Genomic DNA, 16,834 nt, shown 5'->3' on the forward strand with positions numbered 1-16,834 from the left:
TCCAGTATTTATCCCATCTGGACAACAAGGGAAGAAAACCAGCAAGGCATGCTGCAAATTGCTATCTGTAAGATCATATTCCAATTAATACCAGCAAATCAAAACCAATTATTTTCTCTGTGGTTGTCTTCGGTATTTCTAAAAGGATAAAGATTTAAAAAAAAAAAAAAAAAAAAAAAAAAAAAAAGGCTATCTACTGTTCTCTACTGTTCACTTTATAAAGGTACATGAAGTCTTCTTCACTGTGTGCAGGAACTGCATCCAGAAGCTCTTCCGTGCAAATGTCAGATTTCCAAATTTACCTCTATAATTCAAATTCCAGATCTATACAATACTTCACTTCACAGTACTAAAAAAGTAATGATTAAAAGAAAAATAAAAAGATGCTATAGCTTTATAACAAAGTAAAGGAAAAGAAAAGAAAAGCATAAATACATCCATCTTATATTCCGTTTATTTAATACCACAGTAGTAAATACAGTAAGAGGTTCAGAATCAGACAATGCTAGAGCTAACAAGATACAGCTGCCCTGGCAGATGAACAGCCTAGCAGTCGTTCTGGAATTCTGTGTGCTGAAAAGCTGAGAGGTGTACATGAGTAGACTTCAAGTTCAATTTCATAGATAATGACAATGCAATATTAAATACACTATTCCTGATCTGATAGAGCAGCCTCTGAATAAAAATAAAGCAGTGCTGTGGCTGAGAACTATATTCCAATATCTGTACTTTTAAAATAAAATAAGTAAATAGGAAATACATTTTTTTTTCCTTAAAAAAAGCAAGGGCTCTCTGTTCAATAATTACTAAAATATGCTTCAGTTTTATTTACATTAATATTAAGATTGTATGGCTTTCTATATGCCATCTTATGGAGGTGGACATTTTAAAATCAGTATTTTGTCCTTACCTATAATGTTAATAGTTTAAAATGCAGATAACGTTCCCAAGCAGAGGCAAGCTTCAGGGTAGCATGTCACTAAGACTGAATTCCAGCTGTCCTCTGGAATGGGCAGGAGGCAGTAGTACGCTTTCAAACCACTTCCCTTTCTAATTTCTGTATGAGCAAAGCAATTTCAAACACACGGGGTAAGCCCTTATTTAGGTAAGTCTACAGCAAGAGCTCTGAATGTTAACTGACAGCTTATTTAGACCCATCTGATGTTTAATATCCACATTTCAAAGCATAGCTAACATATTCCTTAGTACTCTCTCAAGCAGGATTTCAATACCATCACAATGACTCAGTTGTAAAAACACTGGTCCTTAGAAAAAGCACTGCGCAATTTAGGAGCATGGCTCCTACCAGCAGGCAGACGTCAAATAGTTGAACTGACAAATCTGTCTTTTAAAGAAACTGTGTTACAACTCAGGAAAACTGTTCTGGGAAAGTCATCAGCCTAAGACGTTACACTGATCCTAGCTTTAAACAATTTCACTGAATAAAGATCTCACTGAAGCCGTCCAATGCTCACCCACTACCACTTTTCAGTTCCTAACCTCCTCAGTGCTCTCTACTTTCTTTTATCATTCAAAACCAAAAAGATACTGGAACTGGAGACAATACTGCTCTGTTTATATGCTTCCCTACTTCTGATGTCTCCACAAGGCAGCTTTGATGATAGATATGATAGATTTGGTGTCTAAGCATTAAATTCTTATTAATATCAGCAGGTGTCAAACACCTTTAAACCATTAGAGGTTCTGAACTGTTCATCCTTGTATTCAGTAAGAGCATTTTACTTTTCTTTAGTGAAGGAGTTCTTGCACAAAAGAACTATATCTCAAGCTCTCAAGAAAGAGTTTGGTCAGCAAGACTGAGTTTATTGTAAATAACAGTTTATTCTCAGCTGCACCTAAAAGCTCCACCCATGACCATGTTGGTGCTGAATAAATATGTAACAAAACTCTCCTTCTGTGAAGAACTTAGGAGATAATGGTTGAAAGAAGCTTAGAGATTAAGTGACATAGCCCTAGCACAATAAATCTGCTGTAGAACTGAAGATAGAGGTCATGTCTCCTAGGCCTAGGTCCTGCTCCTCGACCATATTATCTCCCACCTATGGTTTTTATACCATCTTATTCCTCCAGACATTGACCTGCAGAGGAAGTTGACTGAATCCCAAACCTGCTTGTGCTCCAATATTTCAGCTTGTTCCTACTTCAGGACTAACCATCTTTTACACAGATTTCCTTCTCTTTCCAAACACATTGTTGATTAACTTGGCCATTGATTTTGATCCACTTGGTCTTCTCTTTTCCTTTGCCTTGAGATTTGAGGTGATACTCCTCAGAACTTTTGTGAACATTGCCACAACTTCCTGATAATGTTCTGCAGCAGACAATTCACAGAATTGGCACTTGTTATCCATCGCCAGCTTTTGACCTTCATCCCAGCCGACTTCTCTCATATGGCATAAATCCTGTTTGTTACCAACCAAAAACACTGTTGACTCAACCATTCTAAAATCAAAAAAGTTTTAATTGGAGAAAAGATAAGTTAAAATACTGAGTAGTATTCTGTGCTATATATGTATAATAAGAGTAAGAGGCATTGTAAAACAACAACAACAAAAAAACACCCAATAACACCAAAAAAGCCAGCCTCCTAACTTTACCAAGTACAGTTACAGCTTTCTATTGACCATAGTCAAACATGAAAGGGAATTTCCATGCAACGTATTCTTATGATATCTATCAGGAATTTTTTATTTTAGATCCTTTACTCAGTAATTGCATGTACTTTGCATTCACTGCAGTTTTCATACTCTACACTGATGAGGATATTGTCAGCTCCTGCAGTTCATGGATAAGCAAGGTGAATACTTTCTCAATTTCTAGGTAACACAACAAAGTCAAAGAGATGCACATAACATAACTCAAAAAAAGACATGGGAATCCTAATTCCAATTTTTTGTTAAAATTACTTCTTTCATAGAAATTCTGTTTAAGGAAGCTCAGAAGCAAGACAACAGAAAAAGAGTTATTTTTTATTTCATTTCTGGTAATAAAAGGATTTCATTCTATTCATTTTAGTAAGCTCCTCAGTGAACCAATACAGAAATACCCACCAACACACCTACTCAGACTTTCAACTTTCCTTCTAAGTACTTTCTTACTATATGATCACTCATGCACAAATGATGTTGGAGTCACAGCTAAATGCAGCTTATGGGAAATTCATGGTGTTAGATTCTTTGAATTCCTTATAGGTGCATCCCCAATATTGATGGGAACAGCAGTGAGGGAGTAAAATTACATGATGTATATGTCAGGTTTTTACCCATCTAAATCACAGGAGACAAATTTATGGCAATTATTTAAAACATACTGCTGTAAGAAAAGAGAATGAAGACCACTGTTCTCTTAGCTGTGGACAGAGTGAAACAGGTTGTAATTTTTAACAGTTCACCTTGATGTATCGTACTGCTGGTATTGTGCTGGGAGGACACTGCTGGATTTTAATCATTATTTGGATTCCTAGAGCTTACAGAAATATTCTCAGGTTTTTTTTGTATGCTTTGCTGAAAGAAACTAAAACAATGCCACTTACTTTTTACAAGCTCCTATGTGAGACTCTTGGATCCTGTATAGCAATGCTTTTGCAAATGCAAATGATGCTCTGTCACTGATGTCATAAACAATGATGAATCCATCAGCCCAGTGGAGCTCATCTGTGAGGGAAAGCTTCCCCTGCTGTGGGTGAAAGAAGTTCAAATTCACATGCAAAAATATCATTACTGTTGTCACTCTTGAGTATTTTCTTTGTCTTTGTGAATGCAAGAATACTGTATCTTTCACTGCAAAAGATATGAATAGATGATATGGATGCTTGCATTGAATTCAGGTGAGTCTTGCTCCAAAAACCCATTAATAACCATCACTACAGATTGCATTTTGGAGCACTAAAGAATTCATTATGAAATACCTTTGCTTTGTTTAAACAGTGAAATTGCATTATCTGTACAGACTGTATTTCCAGCAGACATATGTTGAATATTCTGAAGTTACAGGAGAATTAAATGCAGGCCATTTGTGTCTGTGATTATGGCACTGTTTTGTATGCTTCTAGTTGCCTGACCACAATGAACTTAACTAATTTATTAAAAGTCCTTTGTTCCAAGTCATTTCTCATTTTTTCTTTGTATTATTCAAGTCTGAAGCAGTACCTACTCACGGGATAGATTTCCACGGGGCTTGAAAATTTTCCTTTCTAGCTGCCATTGACTTAAATTCCACAAGTGACAGAACTCACACAAAGTGATACTGAGAGTTAGTATTTGGGTCTTTTCACATCAAGGAAGTGTCACTGTCATAATTTCTAGAAAGCAACAGCTGCAAACTATCCCATCAACAAGGACCACATGACCCAAGATGGGTAGAATAGGCCAGCCTAGACTTGACCATGTGCTTTATGGAAAACACACTGGACAGTAACTTGAGGACTGCTTAAGCTGAATTAAAGCTGTGCTCTTTGTAGTGTATAACCTTCATCAGTGTCCTACCCTGGTTGCCTTGATTAGTTCAACACCAAAGCAGCATCATAAATGCAACTTACTCTATATGATGGATGGTAAGTGAATGTTGGCAGAGCATCACGTTAAGGGGCAGGAAAGGTGACTTGTGTATGATGGCTGTTTGCCAGATGAAGAGACAGAGAATGCTGCAGAGCAGGAGTTTAGCTACCAGACAGAAGCCTCAGAGAACAGCAAGATTTCAGGAAGCGGAAACAAATGTGAATTTTCCTTTCCCAGCTTGGCCTCCTCTCAGGACCTGTTTTTCTTCCCCATAGGAATTCTATATGCCATCTGTCTCTTTCTAACATCAACAATTCATACCGATAAAAAGGCATTACCACCACCTCCTCTCCTGCCCATCACCTATTTAGTCCTCTACAGGTCTCTCTCTACAGGAAATGAAGAAAGAAAGACTCAAGGCAGCGAACAGTGAGCATTAGGCCTTGTTACTAAGGAAGAACTGGCAGCTAGAAGAGGACCAGCAAGAGGAGTTGTCCTCAACACAGTTGATCTCCAGTCTCCCTGAAAGCAAAAAGGGAGCCCAAGGGGAAGCAACCAAACACTCCACCCTCAAGTAGTCTAGTCTAGTTCAACACAGCAAGCTACTACTGTCACTGTTTCAAGTATGCTCACATGCCACAGGATTTAATATGACGGTAAATAGAAGTTAGAAATGGGCTTAGGAAAGACGACCGAGATATGTGGAAATGACTACAGAAAAGTAGCTTTGAAGAGGGATTGCAATGACAAGGGAGGGCTCCATTGAATATATTAACAAGGCACAGTGCCTATTTCAGGATCTGCTTTGCTGTTGCTTGTCTTTAAGAAGAAAAGAAGTAGATCTGTTTGTAAGTTATTTTATGTGCTCACCGTGTTAACATTTCTTAAGTCACTGATTTCAAGTTTGAGCCAAACTTCCAGTGCTTTGGCTTTAGCACTCATTATTCTGGTCAGTGAGAGGCAGGATCACTGTCCAAGAGGGATTTCTGTAAACTAGCAGAGACAGGCCTACCTAGATCCATTTGCATTATATGTTACCAAGGCTTATGCGTATCAGAAACAGAAGGAAAGAAATTAATACAAAAGAGTCTTCATTTGAGGGTGGTTTACTGTGATCAAAGTTTATCTGCCAACATATAGATGCTTGTATTATGGCTCTCCTTGTCTGTTCTGTGAATGTAAGTCTCATTTGCAGACTTACCTACTTTGATAATTTCCACAGCCATTTAATATACAGTTTGCCTTATTAAAAAATAAAAAAATAACAAAATCCACCTGTGTAGGAAATTTAAGAATTTTTTTTATACTCCTATAATTGTTTGCTGTATTTAAATATTCAATATGGAAGTGGGGAAGATTAATTAATATTAAACATTCCAAAATGCAGAAGTATTTACAGAAAAAAATAAAGGATTTGAGTGTTTCTTCCATGAAATGGGAAGGTGCACATTTCCTGAACCACAACAAATATAAAGTTTGTGTCTTTCAAAAGAAAAAGTGCAAGAATAAATTACTAGCACAGAAAGAATGTTTACAACCCTTTTTAACCTCACACAGGTAGAATGAGGAGTAGGGGTTTTTTTGTCCCCTGAAATTCTTACCTGTGAACAAGGATCATAAATTTCCAAGTGTATCTGCTTCCCATCCAGACAAAAGTGTTTAGTGTAGATGCATTCTAAAAAAAAAAAAAAAATAAATGTGGCATTCAATAAGAAGCAGCACTAGAGTGACTGGGAATGGTGGTGAATAAAATGTGATAAAGGGAAGATAATACTGAAGAGGCTTTTTGTTTGTTTGTTTGTTTACAGTTTTTTGTTTGTTTGTTTGTTCATTTTTTTAGCTGGAAACAATCCCACTTCATTTTGCACCACCTGATCTGCCCAGTCCATTGACCAACCAACACCATTTCACTGTGGCATTCCCAGGAAAGCAATGGTGTGATTAATACTTTTAGACCCTAGATTTCTTCTCAAAGACAAATACATAACACAGTCCTCAGAAACAGTTAAGTCTTGATGATTACTGTAGTGGAAATGCTAAGTCATGGCTTGAACCCAGTAGGAAGGCAAGGCCAACCCATGATGCTCAGGTGGATGCAATCCACATGAGTGACTGGAAGGGGTAGAGCCAGCATCCATTCCTTCCCAGACCTCATTTAAGGGTTGGCAGTGGAGGCAAGGGTATCTTGCTGGAAATCCCTGTGTATCTGAGGCCTTCTCAAGGTAAGCAGATTTTCTTACTTTTTTTCCTGTGTCCCCAGCTGCTGCAGCCCAGGACTACTATACTGCCATTGCTACACTTGCCATCTCGTTACAATTACTTATTTTTGAGGTTCAGGATTATAAAAGCGGTAAACTAGATTACTGACATTTGGGACTTCAGTAGTATATGTAGTATCGGATCAATACTTACAGGATAATGTCCTTAGCCTAAATCCTAAAACATTTCTGTAGTGTCAGCTCTCTGATTAAAGATTCTCTGGCAGCACAGCAGCTCTGAGAACCTTACTGCAGCAAGATATTCATTGCTGTTTTAGACAGTAGTTTGTTCTATGAGAATACAACCAGCTTGTGTTCATAGAGCTGGTTGTCAACAAGTTTTCTACAGTGTAAATCCTTCACGCTACTGAGGTACAGGAACAAGAACCAGTGTTGGCACTACTGAAAATACCCTTCAAAATGCATATAAGGAGGGTATGGTTAAGGGCTATGATGTCTGGAACCAAACATCTTTGGTTCAGCATTATATTCACATCAAGTATTCTTCTTTCACTCTTAAGAGCTCAACTGATAATGAACTATGATCCCCAAACATCTTAGGAATCAAAACTAAGCTCCTTGGTGATTTCCATAACTAAACTTTCATTATCACTACTTAAATCCCACTATTCAGTTCTGCAGTGCTATGTATTCTATCATACCTTTTCTTTGTTTTTAGCTCCTTTTTTCCCTTCTAGAAATTGAGGGGAAACTTTTCTTCCAACATTTGTTCACAAATACAAAATGTTTTCAGTGTTTGCAAGTCTCAGAAAATACATGTACTATCAGAGGCCCAGGACAAAGGAATTTGTTCAGAGTTCTAGGTGATGTAGAACATGCATGGACAGCACTACACATCTGCAAGTAAAAGCTTAGGCTTAAATGAATATTTGGGACATTAACAGCTTTTCAAGTCTTGGCGTAAGTAACTACAGTAGTAGAACACTTCTGTGCAACTGTAACCTTACTTTCAGACTAAGTTATTTTAGATGTATAACTGAAATTCAGTTTCTTAGTATTACTTTAACCTTTTTGTTTATTCTGGTTTTTGTTTAAAACAAGTTTTTGGAAAGAAAAAAATCCTCTAGCAGAGAAAACAAGATAGACTGTAATCCACTTGACTTGTTAAACTCTGGGCCTTCTTGTGCCACACAACCGGAATAGCACAATTCCAGGGGTGCTTGTGTATCAGTTCAATAGTTCTACTGCTTCTACCTAAACCACGAAAGTTCAAATCCTGTTTTGCAATCTTCCAAGATCTTAGGAGTGTCTTAAGTGTGTTTATTCTGATATGAATGAGAACTTCTATCCTCAGCATGGCAAGACTTGTCACTAAGCTATCAAAGCAGTGCAATCCTGCAGAAGCAGGGGACTTTGCATCACACTTTGATTAACCAGCAGTGCCTGATAAACAGTATTTCACCTCTAGAGCGGGTAAGGAGATACTAATAGAAGAATGTTATGATTTTTTTTTTTTATTTTTTTAAATCTACTTCTTTCCTCTCTATCTCCTCTCTGATGGAGCTTACTATAATCTACACGAGCTCGCACACAGCTCGGTTATCTCTCCCTCACAAGCCCTTCACAGCCGCCTCACGAGGAGCTTGTCACCAGACTGAAGTTGGAGACGATCCCTGAGCAGATACCCGGTTCGCCTTCCCTGGCCTGCAGAGTCGACGTCTGGCCGCCAGCCCTCACTGATAAACAAGCTAAAACTTCAGTGTTTCCAAAAAGTTGTGTGCAACTATTTTTTTTTTTTTTTTTTTTTTTTTTTTTTTTTTTTCCCCCTTCGCTATGTCAAGAACCGTTCCACCGCCCCGCTGGCGCCGCGCCCCGACGGCCGCCCGCTTCCCTTTCCCGGAGCCCGGCGCTGCTCACCGGCGTTGGACGCGTACTCTCCGATGAAGCGCCGGGTCAGGAACCGCACCGCCAGCGCTGCGAGAAGGAAGGAAGGAAGGAAGGAAGCAGCAGGTGAGCGGAGCGGTGCCCGGCAGCCCGAGGCGAAACCGGGCTGGGGGTACCGAGCCCGCCCCTCTACTCCACTCCTCCCCCTTACCCGACTTGCCGGCCCCGCTGCAGCCCAGCACGGCCAATTTCACCTCGCTCATGCCGCTCCCGACGCTCCGCCGGGCCGCAGCCCTCCAGTAACAGCGCTCGGCGCTGCCGCTACTTACGGCTCCCGGGGACTGGGGGCGGGAGGAGGGGCTGAGATTCGCCGCTTTCCCGACGGGCGGTCCGCCCCCGGCGTCTCCTCCATCCCCACAGCCTGTGCAAACTTTTCTCCTGGCAGCTCTTCCTGCCTCCTGGTGTGGCCCACGATGTCCGCTTCCCGGCCCCAATGCTTTGTCGGGGGTGGAGGTGGTGTGTGTGGGGGAGGGAGGAGGAAGAAAAATAAAACTAAACAAACGAAATACAGAGGAAAAAGAAGTTCTCCAGCTCTGCATCTGGGGGTGTTTGTTTTGTTTCCAGGTCGCCATCCTTCCGTGCCAGGAATGTGAAGAAAATGGAGGGATTCCCCCCTTTCTCCCCATGCCCCTTTAAATGCTTCTGAGGCAATTTGCTGAGAATAACTGTTTTTCACTTCTCTACTGTTCAGCCTCAAAAGGTTTCCAAGCTCTTGTCGCTCACTAAACCTTTACTTGTAGGCAAATGTGCTTTTTGTGTGTATGAGGACTTTTACTCCTTAAATCAGTCTGGTAAAGAACTTAAAGTTTTCTGCTGAATGGAGCTTAGGTAAGGCTTACAGCACTCCTCTGCTGTAGAGAAATGTGACAGAAGTACAGAGAGCACCAAAGGGCCAAACCCACTTTTGCAGTATTGCAAACAAAAACTTTGTTCTGCTCCACAAGTGCTCTCTAAAGGCTGTTTGAATGTGCACTTGAGAATAACTTTAGTTATCCCACTAGTAAACAGGAGACTACTCTAGTACACAAGTTATGTAACTACTCTGTTCCCATTTATTTTATTCTGTTTATGTAAATTGAATATGTTTGTTTAGTCTTTTTATTCTGTTCTGTTCCAACATTGGCTCTGTATAAATGCTTCAATAAATCCTTCTTCAGCATACTTGCTAGCGGCTATTATGAGAACCAATTGTGTCCGTAGCTTTAAAAAATGAGTCAGAGAAGGAATTTGAGAATACTTTTTCTACAGTTCAAGAGAATGCTTAGTAGAGGTAAATATATTTAAGAATAAGACATGTATAGATAACAGACATAACTTGGCTCCTAAGTCCCTAACTTACAAGATGTTAACAGCTGGAAGTGTGTTCAGGGGATGCAGGGGATGTCCCTACCTATTTCTGTGGGTGGATTTTTTTCTTGATTTGTGTGGGTTTGTTTTTGGTGTGTTTTTTTTTTGTTTGTTTGTTTGGTTTTTTTTTTGTTTGTTTTTTTTTTTTTTTTTTTGTTTTAGTTTCCTGCTACTGTTCACTGACAAGACAGATGTCTAAAAAGAACTGTAGTCTCACCTTCTATGGCTATTGTAACATTAGCGTTTGAAATGGATACTGACATCATTAGGCTAAAGTTACTAATAGTATAACAACACAACTGAGTATTTTATCACTTCATACACATCGACAATTCTGCAGTAGGAAAGTCTGAGTGCTTGCCCTTGGGCACAATGCTGTGTCTTTCACAGGTGATTTTAAAGGAATGGTTCTGCTGTTCCTTTTGGGCCGTGGTGAGATGTGTGAATGTGGCTTTCTCACAATTGGCAAATGGGCTTCAGTTTCTGCTGGAGAATGTACAAATAGTCCCTATGTTAATGAAATGCTGATTAATGCACTTTTAACCCCTGTAAGTGGTCCATTCTACAGGAGAACAGATTGAAGAAGAAGTGGACTGACAATACCTTCTTCTGGTTGTCATTTTCTTGATGTTTTTACTCCTTTCTTTGTCATAGCAATGTTGGCTTCTTATGATTCTGTTGCTCATTCTTGCCTCTGTGTCATGGTGAGTCAGGACAGCTCTTTGTGCAGGTGGGCTGTGAATGTGATTTGGGAAATCATAACATTATTTTTCACCTCAGTAAATTTAATGTCAGAATTGGAGTGGAATGGAGATTTCCCAATAGCTGAAGGAAGACTCAAGCCTATTTCAGACACTGCTGCAGTCAAGCGCGGGCAAGTGAAATGAGAAAATGAGAGGCTTCAGAGTGCAGTAAGCTCAACCACCTCTATTAAGAAAGCTGCAGCTTGTTCAAACTCAATTGCTGCAGTACTGAATGTTTCAGTCAGGATGCAAATTGTACAAACCCAAGTTATACCCTGGGCAAAGGATATAAAAAAAGGAATTCAGCTTTCCTTTTTTTTTTTTTTTTCCCATTACTTGTTCTTAACTACATTGACACTTTCACACGTGTAGGTAGCAGCTGTGATAACCGAAGCCAGAGTGCTGCCTGTGTTGGAGACTTTGCTGCTTAGAACTTTTATTTCTGTTAGAAATAAATAAAAAATCTTGAGAGGAATGAGAATATGTTTTGCATATTTCTTAAAGCATTAGGTAAATTAAGTTTAACTGAATATTAAACAAGGACATTTATTTTCTGAGACTTTTTCCGTCACTTCTTAGAACTAAGTGAAATTGAGAAAACATGGTGGAAGGAATTCTTGAATATCCACTCCAAATGAGTTTCTTATGAGCTTTTTCTATTAGCTTTCTTTTATTGCTATTGTGCCTGTTGTTACATGTATATACAACAAGGTATTCCTGAATTGCTCTGCGCATAGAGGGCACATCTTTAATTCCTTTTATGTGAGCACTCACATGAAACTGAAATGCAGTGGTTACTCATCCATGAGTGAACAGACCAATCCCTGTCTAAATAATGTCATTTTTGACATTTCAAAATGAAATTAACACATTTCTTGATCAGCTTATCGAAACACTGAATAATAATGTTTTGAAGGAAGGTATCATCTTTTAGAAGAAATGATACAGTGTAAACACATCTTTTGGAATTATTTGCCTACGTCTTTGTAGCTGAACATTATGGCAGATGCAGTAGTGACACCTGTCTAAAATGCCTCTCAGAAAGTTGCTTGCTTTCTCTATCTGTGCATGCTGCCCTCTCATCTTCCTCACTAGAGCTGTTTTAGATGAAAACAGTGCAGCTTAAAAATAAGTCACTTTCTTTCCTTGTTTTGTGGGGTCTGTGTGTGACTGGCCTTCCCTGCAACTTGTACAACTCTCGAGTTTTGTTCCTTCCAGTACCAAGTGTGTGCTGTCCCCTCCTCTGTACTGGATTGATTGTGTTTTTGTTACCCTGGCCTTATAGGTGTAGAGGTGAAACAAAAAGAACTAGTTCATCCTCCTAGTAAACAGAAGCTTACGGGTTGTTTTCAGATCTGGTGGTCACAAATGAGTCAGTGATCTCTGCACACTTAAAGCTCTGCTGTGAAGAATACATGTAATAGAAATGAATTGTTAACCAAGTAAGCAAACTCTGCAATGAGAGTGAGTGGAGGATTGATTTTTAGTTACACTGGAAGTTTTCACAAAGCTGCAGATTGCTGGCCTGATGAGGTCGCTTCTCATTCCATTCCCAGTTCTGTAGAGGAGGATTTGTATGGCTCGGTGTCAGACCTCTGTGAGTCAAAAATGCTTGTGGAGAAAATGAGCATCAGAAAAACGCTTACTTTACTTTTTAGCTTTTTTTTCATGCAGTTTAATTGCTGAAAATAAGGTGGAATTGGGAGTACAAGACTATCTGCACTCTGTAGACAACCATGATGTTTTGATCCAAAAAGCACAGTTGGAAACCACTGGGTGAAGCAGGTGCCAGCTGTTTGCACCATATGGCACAGGATTTGTAATGCTTGCTGAGGTTTCCATCCCTGCAGAATTAGTCTCTTTTTGGCTTAAGGGGTAATATTTTCCAGGCAAGATCTGTCTCTTAAAGCCTATTTTTCACCAAATCTTTAGGAAGTGCATTGCAAATTTTCTATCAGCTACTCTGACAGCTGCTATGGTACACTGAACTGTCCAATTAGAGGCTTAAAGCCACAACAAAACTAACAAAAGTAGAACATGCTTTTCAGCTAAATGTGATGTTTTTATCATCTGTGAACATAGATACATTTCTTAGTGAGATATTCAAAGATATTTATGACAAAAAGAAGATAGTTACAGTACTATCCCACTTAGGGTTCTCTTTGCATGGTGTAATGCAAAATGGTGAACTGATTTTGGGTTAAATTCTTATGTTCAGTGTTATGATGCTGACTGTGAAAAAGTGTGGGTTTGTTTTTAGCAGAAATTACAAAATTGATCCATGATAAAGTACTGTTAGTACTCAAGTCATATTGGATGTGAAAAACTCCACAGCATCTCAGTCTTCCAACAGGATCTGTAAATGCACATCCCTCATGGTGTCATGAAGGATTTTGTTACTACTCTAGCTGATAAGGTTGATAGAACAGGGTTAGTTCTTTACAGAGGCCTTTAACTTATACTCAGCCACAGCAGTGGCTTAACAGGTGGCTAAACACTGTCCCTAGGAGTGATACTTCCAGAGAAAGCTGGGACAACACAAAGCCTGGTGACTATAATTCGTGGTCAGTATGGGAATGAAATCAGAGGCATCTGGACTTACAAGTTTGTAGGACCAATTGTCCATTATCCATATAATTAAACATCTTCTTAATAGCATGAAAAGTATGTTCAGAATCCTTAAAAAGCGAGTTGAGTGATTCTTGGGTAAATAGTGTACTTTGGCTTGAGGAAGTCCCAAGATGACATTATTGCATGGTAAACTGTTGAGTTCATTTTCGTTTCTTACTCTAAGTAATTAACCACATAAAACATCTATTTCTTTAACATCTGTTTTATGCAAAGTTGGGATGCAGCTTATCTTTTGAATGTATAACTGTTAAGGGACTAGTACATGATAAAGACCTCTATGTTTCACTACTGCAAATATTAAAGCACAAAAATAGTCTCTTCATATGGCTTGGACTGTCCTGTGGGAGCTTTAAGAATTTTATCTTTAATTATTGAGTAATTATGCTGTTAATGACAAGAGGCGAGGGATTTTGAATGGCATATATCATCTTTATATATAAGTGTTTTAACTTCCAATTTTGTCTGAATTTTGCTGTGCTCATATAAGACTTCTAGAAAATAGAAATGTTTTCTGTGTATTTAAATGTTTAACTTTATTTTCATGTTAGAATCTGAGTTGCAAGAATGCTGGAATGAGGGTACTTATACCCTAAATCCCAATATAAAGATTATATATATTTTTAATTATTTTTTAGTTCCTAAGGGAATATTATCTCAAGTTTTGCAGGTATTTGTTAAGAAAAAAAAATCACAAAATACATATTTAACTGTGGCATTTGTTAGACTTTAATTTCTTTAATTCACATTTAAAAATTGAAGATTATATACAGAGGAAATTACAATCTTTGAAGTAAAAATAAAATATTTTTCCAATGAAGGTAATGGAATTGGCCAGACAATTGTACTTGGTCAAGTAACTCAGAGTTTAAGCTTTTCTCCCACTTTGGGTACTGGAAGAAAAATCTGTACTTCCAAATATCCTTTGCAAGAGTTCTAAAAATAAGACAGAATATAATCCAAGATTAACTAAATAACCTTTTAATTGAGGAGTATTTTTTTAACATTTCATAAAAATATGCTCAAATTCATATCCAGAATCAGACAGAAGGATTTTAAAATCTGTCTCCTACATTCCAGGTGATTACAGTTCTCTTTGGGGGTGTAAGCAGTTTTTATTCACTGCCATTATTCTACTTATATAAGTATACAAGATGGACTATTAAAAAAACACAACAAAAAAAACACTTATACTAAGGAACTCTTACACCCCCATGCATGTATCTTTGCCACAAGACTGAGTGCATTATTTTTTCTCACCTCAATTTTCACCTCTGATTTGAGAAGTGTTTTGATCAAAAAATGTCTGCACTTTTAAAACCATTTCTAGCACTTAATGATTGGAATGAGAACCTAAAACAGTTGCCATTGGTTGTGCTTGCAGACTAAAGCAAAAAAGGAAGCATTTAAGATTTGTTATTTGCATGTGGATACATATTCAACCTTGCAAATATTTCATTCAAATTCTCATTCACTGTCTAATTTACGGAAAGTCTGTCTTGCCCCTCCTAATGAATTTGTCAGAAAGGTTATTAAAAAACACTTAGGGTGATCACTGTTAATTTTCAAAGAGCAATTCTAACAGTAAAAATCTAACCAGTGCCCTGCCTAGAATAGCATACCAGATGAGCAGCATGTACCTTCACAATTTCTGTTTTTCTGCCAGTTCATATGCTCCCTTTAAAACAACAGCAACAGAAACAACAAATGTAGCAACACCACCATTTTGTTGTTGTTGTTTTTCTACAAATATTTGGGATTTAGAACGCATATATAACAATTTTCTGCCATTCAAGAAAAGGATGTCATATACTCACGTCCTTGTGGCAATCAAAGCTTGATCACAATCAGAAAACAAAGGTAGAGAAAAAGCCAGTACTTAATTCCCATTTTTCTTTTTAATTTTATTTTTTAATTGCTTGGGGGAAAAAAAAAAATGTTGTCTTGTGATGTGGCAAAGAGGATGTAACAAATTAGAAAAAGCAATTGAACTTGTGTTTTCTATTAGTTTTCCCACTGTCTAGGAGCAAAAATCTTATATCCAAAAAATGGCAGAAACTGTAACTGATATATTTTTCCCTGAAATGTGTGAAAGGAACAGAACCCTGGAAACAGACAATACCAGCATATCAGATGCAAAGTTTCCACTGATGCTAAAGTAGAAAAAACAGGCTTAAAATGAACTTGATTGGTGAGCCAGTCACTTTTAAAGCTTGGGAGAAGGGACACCTTAAATCATTTCTGTTAGCGGTTTCTGATGTTCATTCTGCCCACTTGGTGAGAATTATCCTACTGGGATTTCCCAAATGAGACACGCTGAGATAAACTAGTGTTCAAGTTTACAGTCATTTTAGTTGCTCTGCAGTAAAGCACGAATTCATATGTTCTTATCTCAAGTGACCATGTGAGAGACGTTGATACTAAATGATAGTAAGGTCTTTCTGGATGCTACATAAGATGTTGGTGTAGGGCTATAAAGTCGTACCCTCACTCCAGGGCCCTTTAAGCTTAATGTCAAGTTTAATGCTGGCTCTATCAAAAAAAAAAGAGGCTTGATGTTTCTTCCATCGTTTTAGAGATGAAGGAAGACTCCAGCTGAGCATATTCTTTGTCATCTGCAATTATTCTACCTCTCAAAATCACATCTCCTTCGTTTATCATTTGTAGGTGTGTTCTACAATGTTTTTATGCCCAAACAGAAAATATGGAGCAGAAGATAGTTTTTTTTTTTTCCCCCAGTGAGTCTTATATCTCTGTAAATCCACAATTTGAGACATCATGGGAGGTGAGAAGGAGGTTTTTAAGGTTTTGTGTCTTCAATGTCTGCTTGTGTTTTATCTGTTGTAATGTTCAGCTGCTAGTTATATGACACCTCACTAGTATCTTTTATATGGGGGATTTCTTAGGTTTACACATAAATGAGCAATTCTTAATCTCCTAGTTTCTTCCAGGCTAATGCTATGATTATTATTCTCAGGTTGAAGTTGTGCTGCATCCAACAGGTACTAGTAAAATAAATTAGAAAATAAAAAGTCAAAATTTGTTCATAAATTTTTGTGCCGTGGGAAATATTCAGTTCCCAGATACAGTGTTCTAAAGATGTCAGAATCTAACCTTTTCAGGAAATTACGCAGCTGTTTGCAGCTGTGTAGGTTGCTGTGGTTTGGATTCAGAAAAACACTCAAGAGGAGATTCCACATCCATCTTAAGCTAAAAGATGATTTTCCACCAAAAGAATAAGCTCTGCTCTTCCTGTGTTCCTTCCTGGAGATTCTTGCAACTTCCCTAGCATTAAATCTTGTGAACCTGTGGCTGAACAGATCAGCTTGCTGATTTTTTTTTCATAAAAATAAATTTTTAAAAATTGTATTGCATTTCTTTTTATCTCAGATCAATTTACTTAATCGACTCAACACTGCACTCTTCTCAGTGTGAT

General features: G+C 38.1%; 1 protein-coding gene and 1 long non-coding RNA gene across 2 annotated transcripts; one reads left to right on the forward strand and one right to left on the reverse strand.

Moving 5' to 3' along the window:
- Positions 1-432: 432 nt before the first annotated feature.
- RERGL (RERG like) lies at positions 433-9,074 on the reverse strand. Its single transcript, XM_042890486.1, has 5 exons — positions 8,832-9,074; positions 8,654-8,710; positions 6,119-6,192; positions 3,554-3,696; positions 433-2,463 (listed from the first exon to the last, which is right to left on the reverse strand). Exons 1-5 carry the CDS (start codon positions 8,881-8,883, stop codon positions 2,181-2,183), a joined length of 609 nt encoding a protein of 202 aa, XP_042746420.1. The 5' UTR covers positions 8,884-9,074; the 3' UTR covers positions 433-2,180.
- Positions 8,598-9,841, forward strand: LOC122190471. The gene is made up of 2 exons (XR_006182138.1): positions 8,598-8,746; positions 9,245-9,841. It is a non-coding gene; the product is annotated as an uncharacterized LOC122190471 (long non-coding RNA).
- Positions 9,842-16,834: the final 6,993 nt, after the last annotated feature.

This window comes from Lagopus leucura, unplaced genomic scaffold, assembly GCF_019238085.1.
Source record: "Lagopus leucura isolate 7727_CA_CO unplaced genomic scaffold, USGS_WTPT01 Super-Scaffold_100159, whole genome shotgun sequence".
NCBI classification, from domain to species: domain Eukaryota; kingdom Metazoa; phylum Chordata; class Aves; order Galliformes; family Phasianidae; genus Lagopus; species Lagopus leucura.

Excerpts from the sequence above, each read along its gene's own strand:
- RERGL (XM_042890486.1), bottom strand. The coding sequence starts at position 8,883 with ATGAGCGAGGTGAAATTGGCCGTGCTGGGCTGCAGCGGGGCCGGCAAG. Across the intron at positions 3,697-6,118 it reads TTTATGATCCTTGTTCACAG|CAGGGGAAGCTTTCCCTCAC; the intron begins GTAAGAATTTCA and ends TTTCACCCACAG. Across the intron at positions 2,464-3,553 it reads CACATAGGAGCTTGTAAAAA|AATGGTTGAGTCAACAGTGT; the intron begins GTAAGTGGCATT and ends TTTTGATTTTAG.